Below are 21062 nucleotides of genomic sequence, written 5' to 3'. Positions count from 1 at the left end.
CTCAAGGAGTCTGCTCTGCTGTGCTTCTGTCCCTCTGGAGCTGCAGCCTCAGCACCAGTCCATGTTCCCTTTAACATGACACTCCAGTAACTCAGCCACAGCACATACAGCTCAGCAACAGAAGCATTAAGTCACAGAATTCTGTAGTTTGTCTGCAAACACCACGCTTTCAAGTTTTTTTCCATCAGAAGATAAATCTCATCTTGAAGAAGTAAAATGTGGCAATTTATTGGTAATACCCTGTATGTTACAGCTTTTCCTTATAACACAATCTAAATGGGGATGAGATGGGATTTCAGGAGGCTGCCCGCTACCAGCACAGCCTCTTACCCCTCTTATAACACTAATTATGCTTTCCTGATAGTCTCTTGTAAAGCCCTCTGAGTGAGTAAATCTAACAGTAGGTATTGAGAAATGGAGCCAGAAAGAGCCCAGCCTTCCCAGGTGCCCAATGATAGTCTCTGACTGTTCCCCATCTCCCACTAAGAGAAGTTTGGCCCTGTGTGAGGATTGAGGCATTTTTCCAGTGGTTACAGAAGGATAGAAAAAAGACATTAAGCTGTTAAAGAGCATCAAAGGAGAGGAACGAGGATGGTGAAGGGACTGTAGGGGAAGCTTTATGAGGAACAGCTTGAGGTCACTTGGTCTGTTCAGGCTGGAGAAAAGGAGACTGAGGGGAGACTTCATTGCAGTCCAAAAATTCCTTGTGAAGGGGAAGCAAAGGGGAAGATTCTGATCACTTCACTCTCATGACCACTGACAAGACTTGAATAAACAGCATGAAGCTGAATTTAGATCGGGATTTTACTAGGGAAAAGTGTCTCACCCAAAGGGTGGCTGGGCAAGGGAACAGGCTCCCCAGGGAAGTGGTCACAGCACCAGCCTAACAAAATTAAAGAAGTGTTGGGACAATACTCTCAGGCACATGGTGTCAGACTTAGGAATGGTGCTGCGTAGGGCCAGGAGTTGGATTTGATCATCTAGCTGGGTCCCTTCCAACTCAGCATATTCTATTTAAGAATTTTCTCTTAGTATAAAGGAAGAACTGTGATGTCTGCTTTTTAAGAATATCTGGAGCTAATTAGTTTGCATCAGCTATTTCTTTAAGCTATTCTATTTCTTACTGCTCCTTTTCATGGGTCCCTAAAAATCCTGGTTTGATTTGGATTTTTTAATTATTCCTTTTAGAACCTCCCCCCCTCCTTCATCAGAAGGAACAAAATAGATTCAAAAGGCACTTTTAACACTGGGGCATTGTGGCTCACACCTGCCTGGTCAAAAGAGTAGGATAGCTTCTCCTCTGGTGCTTCCAGGTTTCTGTTTAGTGGTACTCTGCCCTTTTAATCCTTGCCATATGGTATTCATAAAATGTCTTGCAAGCTGTTTTGAGTCTATGTATGTGTTTGGGTATAGTTGCCTCTTTTTTTTCATCTCCAGCTCCACAATCCATATTAAGAGAGAGCTCTGATGGTTTCTTTTATGATGATTTGTTCTGTTTCTTGCACACCTGCAAAGACTTGTGGACTATCTTTCTCTTATTTTGGACTTTGAAAAGTTGATTCTGAACATTTTTAGCAGGCATTATTTGCCTGTAGCAGTCCCTAGCCCAAGGTTAGTCTGTGTCAAGCAGCCTAAAGCCAGGTAGGCGTTTCATTGGTGTGGTTCATCTGCGTGCTTTGGTCCTGTTAATCACAAACCAAATGTGACCAGGGAGCAACTGGGAATGAAAAATGCCAGTTTCCCCACTCATTAGATATTAAAGAGGGGATTAGAACAGGTTGCAGGTCAGTGAAGAAAATAAAATTTTTAAAAAAAATTTTAAAAATTAAATAAAATGAGGAAAATAATACCAAAAAAAGAAAAATTATGCAAATTTAAGCAATTACACCACCAACCAACTGCTGCCCAGCCTCTCCCTGAGCACCTTCTCCCCTCACCCCCAATTCTCCTCAGCTTTTTATGCTGAGCGTGACACCATATGGTATGGAATACCCCTGGGTCAGTTGGGGTCAGCTTTCCCAGCTGTGTCATCTCCCAGATTCCTGTGCACCTCCAGCCTCCTCACTGGTGGAGTGTTGAAGGGAGCAGAAAGGGCTCTGACACTCTGTAAACATTGCTCAGCAGTAAAAAAAACCATATCTGTGTTATCAAGACTCTAGCACAAGTTCAAAACTGTAACTGTAATAGCTCTGTAATAACTAGTGCGAAGATATTTAACTCTACCCCAGCCAAAACCAGCACATGGAAAATTAATTTCCCCTCAAACTCACTAATACTGAAAGGCAGCCTGAAATCTGAGGAAGAGCGAAGTGTGATGAACTTGGGTGTGGCTGGCTGCCAGCCAAGAGTCTGAGATAAGGGTCAAAGAGCTTGGGGAGGAAATACTGGGACTGATGTATGAAAAGCAGCACTGAGCATTTATAAAACAGAATAGAAAAGCTCAGTGTTTGATGGGCACAAAGTATGTCTGATGCAATAAGACCTGACTTCAAGGAGGCAAATGTGGGAGGAAAGGAAGGGCTAAACATCTGTTTTAAGGAGTGATAGTCAAGTAGGGAGAAGCTGAATCAAACAGTAAGTCTGGGGCTAGTGAGTAGAGTGATGCCATTCAGGGACCATCACACAGTGTGAGAAACACACCGTGGCCTGGAAAAAACATTTAAGAGGTGAAGGGACCACTGAAGGAGGGTCCCAATCCAGAGGATTGTAGTGGACAGCCATGGGAAGAGCCAGATCCATGTAAGTCTGGTAATTGTGATAATAGCACTAAAAAGGTTTCCCCACACCACATGCCCTCTGCACAGGGCAAGCCAGAGAACCAAATCACGTCTCCATTTACCAAGACCACTGTAAAGAAAACAAAGACTGCAGATGCAAGGCAACAGAGAAGAGAGCAAGTCACTATCACAACAGGCTTCATTCCACAGCAGATAGAAGCCATGGCATGTGCCAGATGCTCTCAAAAGGGATTACACTGAGCAGCTGGTTAGGCTGAAGGGATGGCCTTGATTAAAGACACATCGCTGTATGATCTGTCTCAAGCAGTAGCCTCAGGTGAGACTGGCACCAAGGCCAGCCACATTGGCTGAAGGTTCCCTCATCAGTGATGCCTGATGGATGTGATGGCCCAAAAAGGGGTCTTACTGTGATAAACTGTACTGGGTCTGGCAAGGACAGAGTTACCTATCTTCAAAGCAGCCTGTTTGTGCTCTTCTTCAGGCCCGTGACTAACAGACAACAGGCCCACATCTTGATATTGCTAAGCAGCGCTTGGAACAGCATCGGGATTTCTTTTTTCCCACTCTGCCCCCAACAGGAGTAGACTGGGGTGGGCAAGAAACTGAGAGTGGATACAGATGGGACAACTGACCTGAACTGACCAAAAGGATGTCCCCTTTTATCATATAATGTCATCCTCAGCAAATGTAATGTTGACTGCTCCAATGTGCTATAGTTATCCACGTGTCCACTAGATCCATTCTCTATTACAGAGCTAGTCAACTTTCACAGCTGAGCTTTCAGATTTACTGCTAGGTAGTCCCATGATATCCTTCGGGATTCTTGATGTCAAGTTACATATTTTCATAGCCTGTGATACAGAAACTTTCTGTCTTCACATGGGTAATCCCCGAGTTCCTTTAAACTCACTGGTAATTACCATCTAATTATAGCGACTCGCTGATTTATGTATTTTTTCCCTCTTTCTTGAACAACATAATTCACAGTACTTTGACCTTGAGACTGTTCATGCTGTGTGCAAAGATTTGACACGGGAGCCTCCCTGAAATTCTTCAGTATTGCCACAGTTATCCTAAGTGTTCCTTCTCTATTTTTGCATGATAAACTTCCTGGCAAGCTGTTCCACTTCTCATGTTTCATGTTTCTTTCAACTTTGAGAAGTTATTAATCAAACTAATCTGATATTGTTTGATTTATTTTTCACTTTACTATTTGAACACAGCTTCAGGTTTTTGAAAGATGCCTTACTTCTTCATCTTGTGACATTTCTTCTAAGAGTTTCCTTTAGCCTTCTCAAATGCAGCTTTGAAAACAGAGGCACATTTGCAGAAAGCTTGCCTCTTTAAATGGCCATTACTGAAGCTGGACCCAAACATAACATCTCATTTCCTTTAACTTTGTTGCTTGACCATAAAAACAGTGCTTTATTTTTATCATTCCACTATCATCATCCATTCTCAGGGTAACCCCCTTTCACAGAACTTGGTTGTAAAGCAGGATGTGGATAAGGTTAAAATATGCCTTGAAGCAAATTTTGTTGAGAACTGTGGCCTCATTATTTGTCCACATCAGGGGTCCCAGTAAAAGAGTGATATTGTAGTAAGCACAGAACTTTCCACTGAGGGTCACTAAAGTAATTAGGGAGTGGGACAACCTGACATATGAGGAGATTGTGAGGCAGCTGGAGGAAAGGATCAGTGGGGATCATATCAAAGGAATTGTTTAGCCCAAGGAGGAAAGGCTCAGTGAGAATCATATCAAAGTGAATATATACAAGATGGGTCCAAATTCTTCTCTATGGTATCCAGTATCAGGATAAGAGGCAGTGGGCACAAATTAAAATAGAAGAAATCCCATTTAAACATGATTTTTTGTTTTTTAAGTGTGATAAAGCACTGGAGCAGGTTGCCCAGTGAGGTTGTAGAGTCTCCATCCTTGAGGGTATTAAAGCCTGATTTGACATGGCACTTGGCAATCTGCTCTAAGTGACCCTGCTTTGAGCAGCAGAGTGGACTAGATACCTCTATAGAGCTCTTTCAGCCTCAGCTATTCTATGTCTCTGTGATCCTATTTTCCTTATTCATCCTGCCCCCTCTCCAAAAAAAACCCCAAAAGCCAAAAAATCAACCTTACTCTTTTTCCATGTTACTTCACTCCCCCTCCTGAATTCTCTCCCCAGCCCAATGGCAGGCACACAGAAAAACACGGGGTACCTGTGAAAAGAAAGAGGAAAGAGCCCCCCCTTAACTTGGCTGCAGAAGCCCTCTCCCCCTCCACCACTGCTGTGGTTATTGCCACAAAACAGGCATCAGGAAGAGGCACAGGCTGGGACCTGCCTGCTGGAGATTAATGAATCCCTGTTTCTTCCTTTTCCTCTTACTTTCTTTCTGAACATGCTTCTCACAGGAAACGGTGAACCTTATGTTTGCCACAGGCAACATTCTACTTTAAGGGTGCTGTCACCTTTGGAGCAACAGAGATATGGGGGGAGATACATGTCAAATAGATCCTTCAGAGGTCAGACCAAGGGAATCAGCTTTATCACTACCCTAGGTGCAGATGCTGATGGACTCAGACTGTCTGCAAATGTCCTGCCCCTCAGTATGCAGTGGCAGTGCAGCATTTCAGGTATAGCCTTGCTGAGGTGCCATGAAGCCTGGTGTTATTGCTCTGCCTCCCTTGGGAATGCCAGCTGGTGCCTTCTCTGTTAAGGGCTAAAAGAGTCTGGCAAGCCTCAGCTTGTAGGTCACAGGGTGCCAGGGATTTGACTCCTCAGCCATGCTGATGTTAGGAAATGAGCTGCTTTGGTCCCAGGAAGAAATTAATTGTTTTAGTAGGAAAGGAGGCCAGTACTCCATGAGTGGTGGGATGCTGACCTCACTCCCCAGTCTGTAAAGGCCTCACTAGAGGAAGGGAAGGTCCACATTGCTCTGTCTCAGCAGACCCACAACTTCTGCACGTCTGTCCCTGCCACTGGTGAGAATTGCCACTGCATGGCACCACCTCTGCCAGGGACAAGACTGTCCATGACCACGGGGACACTAACATCTCCCTTCACCTAGTGACACATCTGGAAAAATAGCCTTCTCTACAATGGGATCTGCTGGATGATTCCTCTTAAAGATAAGGCACTCTCTAATCTTTGGGAAGGAGAGAACTCTGTTATTTTTCTGCAGGATACTCACAGCAACCTAACTATGAAGCCTGGGTAAAAGACAGTCAGTCACCTCACCCTCTGTGGTAGAATGCTAACTCCATGTTGCCCAAACATTTATGCAAAAGTCCTGGGTTTGTTGAATTTATGTGATGTGTCATGCCACATTTTCTTGCAAAGGTTTTTGGAAATTCAAGTAGCATATATCAGCCAGTTGACCAGATAATTCTCATAGCTTTCCAACACTTGACAGAACTCAAGGGCAGGATTCCTTATGGGAGAAATGGGCTGAGCAATTTGTATTTCTCCCAGCACCACCTAATTCTGCTATTGCACAGATATTTCACATATATTGTCCTTGCCCATGCCAAGGGGTTTGGAACTAGATGACCTTTGAAGTCCCAACTCAAACCATGCTGTAATTCTAGGATTTCTACTAATTCACCTGGATGACACATGGGGCCTAGAGACCTGCACTTCCCCAGGACTCTACTGCAATCTCTTTCACAGTCTGGCATCAAGTATTCTATCATGAAGCCTTCAGATACCAAGGCAAATTTGGAATAGGAGGTTACACACTACCGCGAGCTATTTGGCTTCTTCATTCATGAGTTTGATGAAAAAAGTACGAGGTGAACCACTTCGGTATTTGTAGGGCTTAGTGTGTTCATCTCCACCACAATCTCTCCTGCAGTTGCTCTTATCTCAGATAGATCCTCAATGGAGGGAAAAAAGGGTTCTTCTCAGAGGCGCCTTGCGGCCGTGCCCCCGCGGCGGAGCTGGACAGCGGCCTCCGGCCCCGCCCCGGCCGCCCCGGCCCCGCCCGCCGCTGCTCCGGGCCACGCGGGGGGCACCGGTCCGCCGCGCCAGCGCCGCGCTTTAAAAGGATGCTGTGGGCCCTTCCTTTTTCTCCTGCCTCGCCAATGCGTTTATTTATTTATTAATTCATCGCTGAGCAGCCGCTCCGCGATGCCCGGCGGGCGAGCGGCGGGGTCGGAGGGGCGCCGCGGCCGCGCCAGGTAGACCCGTGCCCCCTTTGGCCGCAACATGGCGGGCAGGGAGCCCTTCACGGCCGTGCTGTCCGCGCTGCGCCGCTGCTACGCGGAGGCCTTCCCGCTGGAGACCTTCGTCCGGCGGCTGGGGGACGGCGGCGCCGGGGACGCCCAGGTGCTGCGGGCCGACGACGCGCCCGGCTACCGCAACTTCGTGGGGCAGTGCCTCGTGTGCGTGCCCCGCGGCGCCCGCGCCATCCCGCGGCCCTTCACCTTCCAGCAGGTAGGAAGGGGCCGGGGGCGAGAGCCCTGTCGGGGCTTCCCTGGGACGGCGCTTCCCGCGCTCCGTGCGTGCGCGGGGGTGGCGCGGCGGCCCTTGGCCCCGGGTGGCTGCCCCGGGCGGGCCCGGCCGGCTCCCACAGCCGTCCGCGCTCCATCCTGGCCCCGGAGCCGGCGGGGAGCGGTGGGAATCACTCCCTGCCGCTTGTCGGGGGTGGGAGAGCGAGGCCCAGGTGTGGGCGCAGGGCGGGCGGATAGCGCTGCGGTCTGCGTGCCTGCGGCTCCCTGACCCCATCTGGGTAGGGATGAACGAGCCGAAAGTGGCCGGGGAGCGACTGGCGATGAAGAGTGCCCCAGTCTTGAGAGACTAAAGAAGAAGCGGGTAGAACGGGCTGCCAGTCGGTGTTTAAGCGGAGGAAAAGCTTTTCAGAGAGGGAAGACCGCTTTTTTTCTAGCGCCATAGGAGCTAAACTGTGCTGTGGTAGGAAGCAGAGTTTGCGAACCCAGGACAACTTGTTAAATGGGTTTTGGAGTTGTGTGCCGAGTCGTTCCGTTGAATTTTCTTTTACATGAAAGGAAATGGAGGCCTCAAGAAAATTAGCGCTAGTTCCCTGGAGGTTGGAGCCTGCGCGAGCACGTATGCGTGCCTGCAAATGTGGATCTGCAAACACGGATTCACTGGAGCCAGTGGAGTCTGAGCTGCTGAGGGACTCTACGGGAATAATGCAGGGCGTTTCCTGGGCATAAAAGCCAGGATCAAAAGGGCAGATGTTAAAAAGACTTCCTTCAAGTCGTCGGCTTACGTTGCTACATATGAACATCTTGCATTACGCTTGGAAAATCTTAATTTTTGGGTATGATGCTTGTGAATAATTAATCCTCCTTTGAAAACTGGTGTTTAAGGCTGTGTATCTTAGCATGTGTTTTTATGTAAAGGGTATATTGTGGTCTATGGAGGAGTGAGCAAAAAAAGCTAATTTTCTTCTTTCTTTGTTTCTTCAGTTATCTAGTCAGAGTGAAGTCACAGCGCGAGTCGTTCAGAGACTGTGTGAAAAAAAGAAGAAGAATGTCCTTGCATATGGATACTCCTTACCGGATGAGAACAGTTCTCAATTCCCAGTCATGCCACTTTCCAAGATACACAGCTACCTACCCAATACTGCCACAGAAACTCTTTGCATCAGCGGCTTCTGGGAGACACTGTTGAGCCGCATAGGGGACGATGTGATGATGTATTTATTGGAACACTGTGCAGTCTTTATGCTGGTTCCCCCTAGTAATTGTTACCAAGTTTGTGGGCAACCCATTTATGAACTTATTTCACATAGTGTGGACTCATCCCTGGTATTTGTTAGACAAAGGTTCTCAAAGTATAAACGTACTAGCTTGCTTAAATATATGCGAAAAAGGCTTATGTTTCATAGAAATTATCTTTTAAAGTCATACAGACAAAGATGTGAAGTTAATGTCTCCAGAATGAGACATGAAAGAAAGAACAAGAGACAAAGCTTAGTGCCCACTGACCAGTGTTCTGCAAAAGCTGTTTCTAAAGCAAGCAAACAGATCAGAATGGTTACTGAAGACCAGGAAAAACAGTGTAGCTCCACTTCATGTGTTTCAGCCACAGCTCCATCTCTAAAAAGGAAGATTCATAGAGAGCAATCTGAAATTCCAGCCAAGAGGGCAAAAATAGGGGAGAAAGTGAGAGAGGAAAAGGCTTGTAGTCTTGTTCCTGATGTAAACCAAAGTAGTTCTGAGAGATCTGAAACTGAGTATGTAGCACCACGTTCTGAAAGTGTCATTAAAACCCCCCGCATTTCTGAAGGAAGTAACAGTGCTGTGTCTGGTCCTTCTTTAGTTCACACATCTCGTGGCAGGAGGAGGTTTGTGGCAGGCTCTCTTCTGCAGAGATTTCGGAGTAACAAACCTTTAGAGTCCAACACTGAACTGCAAGCAGAATCCCGTAGGAAAAGAGTAGAGATTCGTACGTGTGAATCTCAGTTGGCTTCAGGACAAAGCAAACCTGTGGAGGGTGCTTCAAAATGCAGAGAGCAGGAAAGTCCCCCACCTCATTTATCAAAGAAGTCACCAAATAGACTCCTGAGTTCTGCAGCATACATTGGGAGGAAGTCTCTTCTCTATTCTTGCAGGGGTTTCCAAGAATGTTTTCCTAAATCATTTGTATTGAATCGCTTGCAGGGCTCTGAGGCAGGTGGAAGACGGCTTATAGAAGCTATATTCTTAAACCAAAATCAGGTGGAGCAAAGGCCTAACCAAAGTCTGCCAAATTGCAAGCGGAGAAAGAAGACGTTGCCCAAACGCTACCGGCAGATGAGGGATACCTTTCAGGAACTGATAAACAACCATGGGAAATGTGCTTACTTAGCTCTCTTGAGAAAAAATTGCCCCGTTTGGATATCTGAAATCAGTATGAAAAATATCAAGCTGTTTTGTCAGGCAGCTTTGCCTGGGGAAGCAGAGGTTCAGAAACAAGCAGAGCACTTTGGGAAAGAGCCTGCTAAGTGTGTGCCAAGCAGCCGATGTGAATCTGGTCGCACCGATGTGCCAGACAACTTGGGTGCTCCTCTGGCAGAATCTGTGCGTGGGGAGCTGCCACCAAGTGAGGAGCAAAACCCGCGGGAGGCGCGCGATTCAGCCCTCATGGAGCTCCTCAAGCAGCACAGCAGCCACTGGCAGGTGTACATGTTTGTGAGGGATTGCCTGGAGAAGGTCATTCCTAAAGAGCTTTGGGGTTCAAACCACAACAAGTGCCGGTTTCTAAAAAATGTCAAAGTGTTCATTTCCAGGGGGAGGTTTGCTAAGGTTTCGTTGCAGGAGTTGATGTGGAGGATGAGAGTGAATGACTGCATGTGGCTTCGTCTAGGCAAAGGTACTTTTTATGTTACAGAACTAGGTGGTGGGGCTGTCAGATGATTGGTGTTTACGGTTAAGGATATTGAATCTGGACTCAGAATTGCTGAGTTCATTGGTAATAGCCATAGGTGAGAGAGCAAACTGTGGTAGTGTTTGTAACTGGTGGTGGAAGGACACTTGAGCTTGTAGTCCTTTCAAAACTTGTTTGCATTCGTGCTGTTTGTGTTTAATAGAATGATGTTTTCATAAACATGAATTCAGAACCTGGGCTAAACAAAAACCAAAACTCTTTCTGTCCACTCCTACTATCCAAATTGCAGTAACTCAGAAAATTCATTGACGTGTGACCTAAGGAGAGGAATAAACACTATCTGTTTGTTACTGTAGGAGTTCAGAAAGTTAAAAGCAAATCTAGACACTTGCAGTGGCATGAGTTCCTCTGCTATGGGAGTGAAAAAAAACCCAGGGTTTTTTACTCCCTCATATCAACCCTGTGAGAAAGATATGAGACCTATTCAGTACAGGGATTGCCTACTATAGAATCACAGAATGGTTTGAATTTGAAGTGACTTTAAAGATCTAGTTCCAACCTCCCTGCCACGCTCAGGAGCACCTTCCACTAGACCAGGTTGTTCAGAACCCCATTCAGCCTCTCCTTGAATCTTCCAGGGCTGGAAGACCTGGGCAATCTGTTCCAGCTGCCTTCCCACCCTCACAGTAAAAGATTTCTTCTTAACATGTAATCTAAACCTACTTTTTTTCAGTTTAAAACCTTTCCCCCATGTCCTATCATTACATGTCCATGTGAAAAGGGCTGTCAGCATCTGTCACCTTTTCTAGATCGCTTCTCTAGGATCAAGAGAGTCTTACTGAGCACAGCTTCAGCCTGACTAATTGGTGGTGCAGAAGTCCCCAGGCTAAGCGGTCCCTGGCTAAAAAGCTCTCATGAGGGCAACAGCTGATTGCTCCAGATTGTGTATGAATCCATTTCTCTTTAATCCTCTTTTCAAATGACAGGTGAATCTTCCTTTCCTTGAGCTTGTTCTTCAGAATCTATCCCAGGATTTAAATCTAGGCTGAAGCCATTGTTCTGGGGTTGATTGCTGCAGGATCTAGTGCATATTTCAATTTTTCTGTGCTTCTGTTCTTATCTATTGCAATATGGATTGCACTCCCTTAACTGGTATACTTACAGTGTTTATTCTTACCTGGTATTGTACTTAGATGCTACAGTAATATGAGCTGAAAATGGTATTCTTTTGTTAAAAAGTGCAATAAGTTTTGAGGCTGTTACAGGTTCTTTCAAGTGTTGGAGGAAGATCAAAAGTCTGATGTTTGAGAACTGGTGTCAAAAGTAAGGGAGGTTGCACTACATAAGAAATTCTTAATTCTAGGAAAAAGTATTTCTTTATTCAGATACTGTGGTTCAAAAGCACACTTTCCAAAATGCTCAGGAGTTAAATATTTTAAAAGGCTTTATTGTGAATATGTGTGTGATTCATGGTAATTTGGAACATCTGATCTTTGAAAAATTATTTAGACATAATTACAGATATATGTGACCTTAAATTCAGCATTAGTTAGGAGTGCTATAGGTTCATAATTGTCTCATCTAAATGTTGGAAGTACTGATAGACTTCAGGTGATTTGTATTTTTTCTTTGTTTTTCTTTGACTGTGACAGTAAGTTTTATATGAATGTCTGAAATAAAGCCTAACCCTACAAAACCCTATAATTAGTTAATTTTCATGTAATTGGGAAATCTCAATATCATTCTTATCCCCAAATCACCCCAGTTTACTTTTGTTAATTTTTATAGTGTGCTTATGTTAGTTTCAATCTTTTGTTTTCTTTTTTTTTAAGTTTTATATTGTAGTAGACTTGCTTCTTTTCGTTTTACCTCTCCTTTCACAATAATCTTGCCTTTGTGCATTAAAGATCTTGCACAATTGATGTTGCGGTAAGAAAGTCTTTGGGCTACAGTGGCATGTATTTGTATCCTCTATGTCAGTTTGTCACTGCAGATTAGTTCCTGTGTTTATCCTTTAAGCTTGGGTCAGTTGCATTATTTAATGCCCTGAAAATTGGGAGCGTCACCTCTGTAATTGTTTGTACTTACCTTTTTTCTTTCTCATGACCTCAAGCTAGGGCAAGAATGTTATCCAAGCTGTTTGCGTGTTCTGTTTCTTTGCTCATGCTAAGAGTTGATAGTTACTATAACTACCTTTGAATTATTTATTGAAGGTGATCACTTTGTTCCTGCCGATGAACATTGTTTCCGTGAAGAACTTTTGGCCAAATTCCTGTACTGGCTGATGGGTACCTATGTTGTTGAGTTGCTCAGATCATTTTTCTATATCACCGAGACCATGTTCCAGAAAAACATGCTCTTCTACTACCGAAAGTTTGTCTGGGGCAAGTTACAGAACATTGGAATTAGGTAACACTAGAAAACTAATTAACCTTTAATGGATATGGATAGAAATCATGTGTTTTGTTGTGTAAAGGTGAATTTCTGCTTTAATTTATTGTCTGTTTATCTTCATTTTATTTGCTTCATTTCTCAGAGAAAAATTCAGCCTGTGATTGTGGCATGCACAGTTAGTAATTTCAGAAATATTTTGTGTGAGAAAACTAATACAAATTGAGACTTCTTTATTAGAAATCTTTGCAATACTAAAATTCAGTGTGAAGAGGATTTTATAATAAGTTCAGTTTTTATACCTTTTAACAATGAGTAAAGCTTAGTGATAGAATTCCAAAGTAACCTTTTAAATGAGAGTTCATTTAAAAAATAGTCAATTTCCTTCAACTACTTTAATTTAGAAAAAGAAAAAACAAGGCTCTGCTGAAATGCTGTAATACTCTATTCATAAAAATCAGAGAGTAGCCTAGTGGGTTTAGGGTTTTTTTTTTCCAAAGTTTAAGGGTTTCAGAAGCTCCAGCTCATTTTTTAGTATGGCTGGGATTCCATGGTGGTTTTTTGGTCTTAAAAATGCATGCATTTAAGTTAGAGCATTATTTAAGACAAAATTTTAAACAATTTAAGTGAGAAAATAGAAAAGGCAATTTTAATGAACAGTGTTGTGCATCGATCTCCTTAGTTCACATCTTTCAGGTTTTCATTATAAATTGCTGGTATCTGAGAGAGCTCTGGAACTGTGAAAAATTAGCATAATGTCTTGTGTTTTAGTGGCTGTTTTGTAATGTTGAACCTTTTGCTTTTGCCCTGATTTTTTGGTCCACAGTGTTATATGTGTGATTTTTCCCCTCCTGCCCCATCACTCCCTGATTTCAGCATTGATATCTCAGTGCCACTCTTTGCATTTGTGTTTGCAGTTAATGGGGTCTCAGTCTTGTTTGCAGTTGTAGCACAGAAAATGCACTTTGAATCATAGCAGAATGTAATTTTCAGTCCCCCACATTCTGTCATGTCTTCCAACTAACAGCTGTAGTGTTGCAATTAGTGTTTTATGGAGTTTCACTGTACTTAAAGACTATTTTTTGGCACAAAACATGATCAAGTACTGCCTTTCACATAGTAGAGATACAATGAAAAATAACAGAAGTAGTAAATGATGGATTTTTTGTGAGGTTTGTGGTTAAAAGCAAACAACTCGGGATTTAGCTCTTTTGTTTGTGTTCCCAGCTTCCTAGAAAAACTCAATGTGTAAGGTGCTTTGAACTCAGAAGACCTTAATCTAGGGTCTTGTTTCTTCTGATTTCCTCCTCACATATTTCCTTACCATGCAGGAAGCCCCTTCTCACCATTTCCTTGGAAGGTCTCTAAAGTGCAGGTTGTTGAAAGCTGGAGAAAAATCCAAGGAAATGCTGCTGCGTGCTTGCCAAAGGCGTGTCCTAAGAACAGGATGTTTGCTTCTGGCTACAGGAATCACAGTTTATGAGGACTTTAGTCCCATTCCAACAGCAGCAGTTAAGCTTCACTGACAGGGCTTTCAGCACTGCTCTTTCATGTGTGATTGTTACATGAGGTCTGCCACGAGTCCGCTTCCTGCATTCATAGAGGTGGCCAGCTGCCAGTTTCACATAGGAGGAAAGAAATTGGAATAGGTCTTTGGAGATACTGGGATACAAGGTGTTTAGGACAGCCTTGGCCATTTTGAGGCTGTTCAGACACTGCCTGCTCTTAACCAGCCTGGTACTGCTGGTGAAGTCGTGCCAAAGGCTGTTGAGCTGCTTCCATCCTCTCTGGAGGAGGAGTGTCCGGTGACTTCATTTGCTGCCTTAATGGATGTTCTGTGGTTGTTCTGGTTCTCCTCAGCTGGAGCTGCTCAAATCAGTTGCTCTGAGCTGGTTTGCAGGAAGGCACTGGTAGCCACTGATTCCTGTTGAGTTCTTCTGTATCCTCCTTTGGAGGAAGAGAATGGATGGAACAGGCTGGACTGGGGGGGCCTGGACCTTAACGTGTGAGCTTACCTTTGCATTGACTGCATTGTCATTAGGGAGTAAATCCTCATATTGAAGGACTGTCTTTTTGAGTAGAAGATCCTGGACAGAATCCCACTCAAGGATATGGAGCAGGGCTCTGAGAGGGGCCCTGGGTCTGTATATTAGCCTTGCTGTATTGGTGGAGATCAGTGTGTGCTGTCATTGTGAATGGACAGCTTTCTATTAATTTTTGAAGCTATACCAAACTTCAGTCCCCAAATTAAAAGCAGGATTTGCCAAGAAAAATAATCAGTATTTTGTGATACAGTTGCTTCAAGTTAGCCTGCAGAATGTAAATTTGTGTGTTAAAATAATGAGCACAGTGTTGTGGTGAGAACATCTGTTTTTCTAAAGCTCATACTGTCCCTGCCCTTGCCACACACAGTGGCTGCAGAGGATTAAAACCTGCAGAAAGTCTGAATTTTCCCCATCAGTTTGAGGTGAGATCTCAAAAGACAACAGGACTATCTATTCAAGTTCCTTCAAGTTTCAGTGCTTAACAGCATTGTGAGTGCCAGTGAGAGCAGCATGCTGCAGTGGCTGCTACGTGAGCACACATTCAAAATCATCAGCACTGCTCTAAGTGCCACAAAATAAACAATGAATGTTGCTGCAGGCAAAAAGACATCTCCAGCTGGCCAGAGGGAGTAATGAAGATTTGCCAATATCTGGCCTTTGTCTTCAATTTCAAATGAAGCCATATTTTTTAGTATAGTGATAGAGGTTAGTTGGGGCTTTTTTCTTTCCAGTGTTGAGTGTGAGCTGTAAAGGGAGGGAGGGAAATCTGATCATTAAGTTTTTTCTATTGAATTGGAGTGACTTGTTTTATCCTGGTTATCCATTTAATAGTATAGTAGATGTTGTGTTCAGCAAAGAATGTAATTTTATAAAGAGTAGTGATCCCTCACTGTGGAAAAGCAATCATTTCTACTTTCCTTTGGGCAGCATCTATACCAGGAATTTAATTAGAAAATTTGAATATTCATCCTCAAAGCTCTCTTTTCAGTAGCTCAACTCAGCGGCCCTGCATGCCACTATAACTTCTGGGTGTCATGCCCTGTATCCCTCAGATGCTGAGAGTCCCAGGCAGACAGATCATGAGCTTCTATTTGAGTTGTATAGGCATACAAAAGAAGTATTTGTGTACCTCCCTTACCTGCATTCTTGGCTTCTCAGGTGTCTCCTAGAGCATCTTTACAAGGTTTTCACCATTCACCCCCTCCCTTTTGTAATAGTATGGCCTCCTTTTGCTAAAGCAGCCTGTTGGATTGTATGGGATGTAAAAAGTCTTCATGCAAATTTAAATTGATGTCCAGTCTTTTGTGAGGACTTGAATTGCCTCCCTTACTTCCCAGGGTAATATCATAGCCATTAGTCTGTATGGCACATTTTGTCCATCTGAACAATACCAGCAGTGCAGGAGATTTATCCAGGTCTTTTATTTTGCAGGTAGGGTACTTTAACTCTGCATCTTAAGTAAAAACATGGGTTTTTACTCCACCACCATTTTCCTGATTCATTGTATGGAAAAGTATTGAGTTTAGTTTTTTCATGGAACTATGAATCCTGAGTGGGGGAATCTGAGAGGAAAACACATTTCCCATTAAGGTGAACTTGGGAAGTCCAGAACCTGTGACTCAGGTGCCTTTGGTTCTTCATTATTTTCTGCTCTTTGCTTCAACTGGCTCATCAGAGTCCTGGATACCTAAAGCCCTTGTGTTGTCAGTGTATCCCAGCACCTAATAAGTGGTAGATCCCCTAACTTTTAGGAGTAGAACAGCCATTACAGTTTTTATGTTCTTCCCAGGAAGAGTAGTTTTAGAGTAGTTTTCAGAAGGTTCTTTTCAACTCTGTTAATGCCTTTTCAACTTCCCATTTCTTGCATAAAACATATTTCAAAATGTTCATATGTACTCCTTGAGTCTGTGCTTAAATTTTAATTTGTGTTAATAAGGGCTTTTATTTCCATTAAGCAGAAATATATGGTTTCTTTTTGTATTACATTGTCATTAAGATGCTGTGATATTGTTTTGAAATTCAGAATTTCATGTCACTTTATCTGTAGAGGTTGATATTTGTATTATCTTAGAAAAATATTTGGCTTTAGTTATCCTAAAGATATTAAATGTTTTAGTTTTCTGCCTTTCCTATTGCTTACACTAAGTGTATATTTGTATTTTAGAAACCATTTTATCAAAGTCCAGCTACGGCCTCTGTCTTCAGAGGAGATTGAAACTATCCGTCAAAAAAAATTCATTCCTATGGCATCAAAGCTCCGGTTTATTCCAAAACCAAATGGGTTGAGACCCATAGTGAAAGTGAGCGGTGTTGTCAAACCACAAGCACTCAGCAAGGAAAGCAGAGAAAAGAAGGTTTTTATTTACTTCATTGTTTTATATGCATTTGATGTAGGTAACTGATAAATGGAGTAAGGATTTTTGTTACCTAAAACTAGGTTTAACATGTTGGACTGTAGCATTCTGATCAAAATGGCTGAATGGGTCTGTGGCAGCCTAGCTTCTCCCTTTCCAATGCTTAATTACCACAAGCCTCCAGTTCCGGGATCACAAACTTCTGTTTCCAAAGCTGCCTTAAGCAAATGAGCCCAATAGAATAACATGGCTTGTAAAGTAATCCTGTTTTTTTGATATGGGTGAGTCTGGCCTGTTAGGATTTGCCTTAATACTGATGGTGCATGTTGATTTGTGAAGTTGCCTGTGGTGCCAGTGAACAGCGGTGAGCTGGGTGCGTTACGGAAGAGGGTCTAAGGAAGGGCAGGGAAGCTGGAACGAGCACAGTAGAGAGCTGGGAAGGAAGCTGAGAGTAAATGCAGTGTGGGAACAGACAGAACACAGAATAATCTCAGTGCACAGAATAATCTGTTTGACAGGGTAGTTAGCCAGAAGGAATAGTGACAGCCCAGTTTCACTGTCTTGCCCAGCTGAATTAATTGCTTTTCCTTAAGGCTGAGTCTCGTTCCCAAGATTGAATGTTTCCCAAATGGGTGAGGTGTCAACAGCTTCTTAGCACTGACTGTTCAGACCATGTGATCCCAAACCAGGTGAAAAGAGCATCAGCTAAAAGCTGTTCTGAGCTGTGGAGTGTTATTTCACATAATATTGCGCATTATGGTGTTTACAGAGCTAATCAAACTGCATGGCTTCAGTGCTGCTCTGATGTACTTGACTATCCCCACAGCTGAGTTAAGTCTTTGCTCAATTGCTTGAATAAAGTACCTTGAGAGGCCCAGCTGATGGTGCAGCTGGAGTTAGCATAAAATCTCAGAGCACAATTTCTCTTTGCTGTTCTTTGTTGCTGTCATTATCTCCAGCAGAGAGAATTAATGATATTTAAGAAGTTATTTTCAGATCAGTAGTGGATTTGTTTGCTGGCATTAATCTATTTATCACTGTATCTATTACACCTTGATTTCCAAGAGTCAAGTATAGGAGCAAAAACATTTTCCATAGGATTTAACTGTACCAAAAGAAAAATCTCTGAGACTATTTTGTCACTTTGAAGTAGTTACTGCAGTGATAGTCAGGCTTTCTGAAAAAAGTTGAACAAAATAATATAGTAAATACATCAATTTAATCTCAAACTTCATTTAAATTTGTAATCTTTGTATTGCAAAGAATTTAATGTGTTTCAGCATAATATAAGGTGATTCTCTTTGATCTCTGTAGATGAATCACTACAACACTCAACTAAAAAATCTGTTTAGTGTGTTGAATTATGAACGGACAATAAACACCAGTTTTATAGGCTCTTCAGTGTTTGGGAAAGATGATATCTACAAGATATGGAAGCAATTTGTTACAAAGATTCTTGAATCTGGTGGTGAAATTCCTCATTTCTACTGTGTAAAGGTATGTATTTTTAGTTACATATTCAAACTAGCTTTTCAAAGCTAGCTTGTGCGCATACTTTTATAGCTATATTAGCTGTAATACGACTGCATAATTATTTTTTTCTAAATAAAATTTTGTGCATACTTTCCAGACTCTGGTTAGTTTTTCAGTGGGGGTGGTTGATTGTTTTTTGTGGGTGGGTGACCCTGCAGTAGAGCTTCCTTTGCTTGGGTGTTTTTCTGTCCATCTTTCTGTCATGCAGGAGCTCCTGCTGCTATGCCTGCACTGAATTTTTTGCAGTTACATTTAGCTGGGTATAAAAGTGGGAGACAGATAGATAGAAGCTCAGCCTTTTGAGCCATATGAAAAGTGGAAAAACAATGTTTGATGTGCTTTTGAATAAATTCAATGTCTCTTAAAAATTTTGTTTCTTCTATCTCACTATCATTAGTTTCTGTTGAAAATGAACACATGACTTCTGGTTGGTGTCTTTCCAAGAAGTTTCCCACTTTGAAAAAAAATCAGTGCTTGTGGTAGCCCATTTTTAAAGGAGTTTGTTCTTCATCTTCACACTTCTGTCAGTTCTGTCTAGCAGGCAACATTTTGTGTTTGATTTCAATCCATAGCTTTAAATTAGGGCAGTGTATACAGAAATATGTAAATTAGACAGGTTTGTATGTGTTGCAGGGGGGCTGTGTTCTCATCTCTCATATGTCACTTGTCATCCTGCCCTGAAATAACTTTCATAATTTTGCCTTGTTATCAAGTCAAGGACTTGACCCTTTCTAGCCAAAGGATCAAGTCCTTGACATAATCTGTTTTATAATAATCCTAAAATTGTTGCTTCTACAGAAAGTTTTCTCAGTTTACTCCTGAAACTTCAACAGAAAGTTTCTCCTAGTTTACTAGGACAAGTAAAAGCAGAGCTAGGTTTCCAATATGAAAAGGAAACGAAGGGAAAGGAAGGGAAAGGTAAAATATGTAGGTTTGTAGCTTTCCAGAAGTCTAAAATGCCATCTCCATGGCCATATGGTGAGGCAAGTTTCTTAAAATATTGAAACATAAAAATACTAGTTATTAACTTAAATGATTGGAGGTTAGTGTTAGAATTAAGGTTGCATGTGGTATATAATCTTGTGTTAATAAGAAGAATTATGTTAAAACTGATTATTTGGATATTCCTTTCTAAGGGAATACTTGATGAATGGGGAAAGATCTTTCAGATAAGCAGTGAGGTTTTTTTTTGTCAGGAATTTGGTCTGAATGGTGCAATAATTTTACTCCCATGTGATCTGTCCTTCTGCCTTTCTGGCATACTACAACGGTACTTCCACTATGCTACCAGAATGTTTAAAGCAATATTGCTGAATATGTAGTGGAAGATATTTCTTGTGTTTCAGGCTGATGTGTCCAGGGCTTATGATAGCATTCCTCACAACAAACTGGTGGAAGTGATTTCGCGGGTCCTGAGGCCTGAGAAGAGAACCGTGTACTGCATACGGCGCTACGCTGTCATTATGATTACCCCAAGTGGAAGAGCCAAGAGGCTCTATAAGAGACATGTATGACTTCCTGATTTCTTCTCTTTGCTGTTATAAGAATATTTTGGTCCAAGGAAAGTTTTGCCTTCATAGCTTTTTTTAGCCACCCTTTGAAGTGGTTAAGCACTTAATAAACATTTTTTAATGCTGTCAGATATTTTCCAGGGGTAGAAAAAGCTTGTTTTTATTCCATACCTTTTAAAGTTTTTACTCACTCTTAGTAAAAATAAAGATAAATGTGTTGTGGAAATAGAGATTTGTGGGTGAGACATTTCTTTTTAATGGTAGAAGAATTGTTGGATTAAAATAATGCAATAAGGCTCCTTCTTTGATCTTCACTGAACAGTAAAGTCAGTTACTGAACATTTTATTGCTTTTATCATTTGTTTCTTTACAATTTAAACAATTACACAGGTTTCTACTTTCAAGGACTTTATGCCAGACATGAAGCAGTTTGTGTCCCAGCTTCAGGAGAATGCCTCATTGCGAAATGCAATAGTAGTTGAACAGGTAAGTATTGTGAGGCTTCTTTTCAACTGAAAAAGAAAGCTGCAGAAGAATTAGAGGAAGATTGGGATTTTTATTTGTATGTACATATTATGTGGTGCCATTACTTCTCATCTAGTTAACCAGCACCTTCTTTCTTCTGTAGAAAGACTTTTGTCATCTCTTCTCTGATGTTTGTAACAGGCTCTGAGTGTTCAGCGGGAGGAGTGCACCAGAAATCTGACTAAAAGTCCTTCTTGACTTTTCTCAGATTTTCTCATTATTTTATCAAACTTTTATTTTAACCAGTGTTTTCTTTTTCCTTTCCTAATTTCATTGTTTCTTGCAACAGTCCTCAAGTGAGAAATTAATTATTTATAAAAGCGGGTATCAACATTTCCTATCTCCAAAACATAGGGAAGTAAGAATGAGTAAAATTAATTATAAGCCAGATAGCTAAAGATGTGATATCTTGACTTGCAAACTGCACAACTTTTTGTCTGTTGCTTGTTTTAAGATCTTATTTTGTGCCTAATTAAAAATTTTAAAAACTTATTTTAAGGATTATCTGTCAAGGTGGATGAGAATGAACTCTTCTTTGGGGAGAGTTAAGTACAAAGCAAACCAGATAAACTCTTCCAAGTTTTTGTTTAAAGAGATTTCTTGCTTTTGGTGAATTAACATATGGTTAAAAATT

The 21062-nt window shown here is 42.2% G+C and overlaps 1 protein-coding gene across 1 annotated transcript in view; it reads left to right on the top strand.

The window, feature by feature from the left end:
* The first annotated feature begins 6940 nt into the window (after positions 1 to 6940).
* Positions 6941 to 21062, top strand: part of TERT (telomerase reverse transcriptase) — a 29265-nt gene continuing 15143 nt past the window's right edge. The window contains exons 1-7 of the mRNA XM_058039748.1: positions 6941 to 7168; positions 8167 to 10054; positions 12283 to 12478; positions 16670 to 16859; positions 18174 to 18356; positions 19739 to 19900; positions 20294 to 20389. Coding sequence (XP_057895731.1) covers positions 6941 to 7168; positions 8167 to 10054; positions 12283 to 12478; positions 16670 to 16859; positions 18174 to 18356; positions 19739 to 19900; positions 20294 to 20389 — 2943 coding nt within the window. The remainder of the gene's footprint in view (positions 7169 to 8166; positions 10055 to 12282; positions 12479 to 16669; positions 16860 to 18173; positions 18357 to 19738; positions 19901 to 20293; positions 20390 to 21062) is intronic.

This window comes from Melospiza georgiana, chromosome 1 (genome assembly GCF_028018845.1).
Source record: "Melospiza georgiana isolate bMelGeo1 chromosome 1, bMelGeo1.pri, whole genome shotgun sequence".
NCBI lineage: Eukaryota > Metazoa > Chordata > Aves > Passeriformes > Passerellidae > Melospiza > Melospiza georgiana.
The sequence above is the reverse complement of the archived record's forward strand: the minus strand, read 5'-3'. Positions and strand labels throughout refer to the sequence as shown.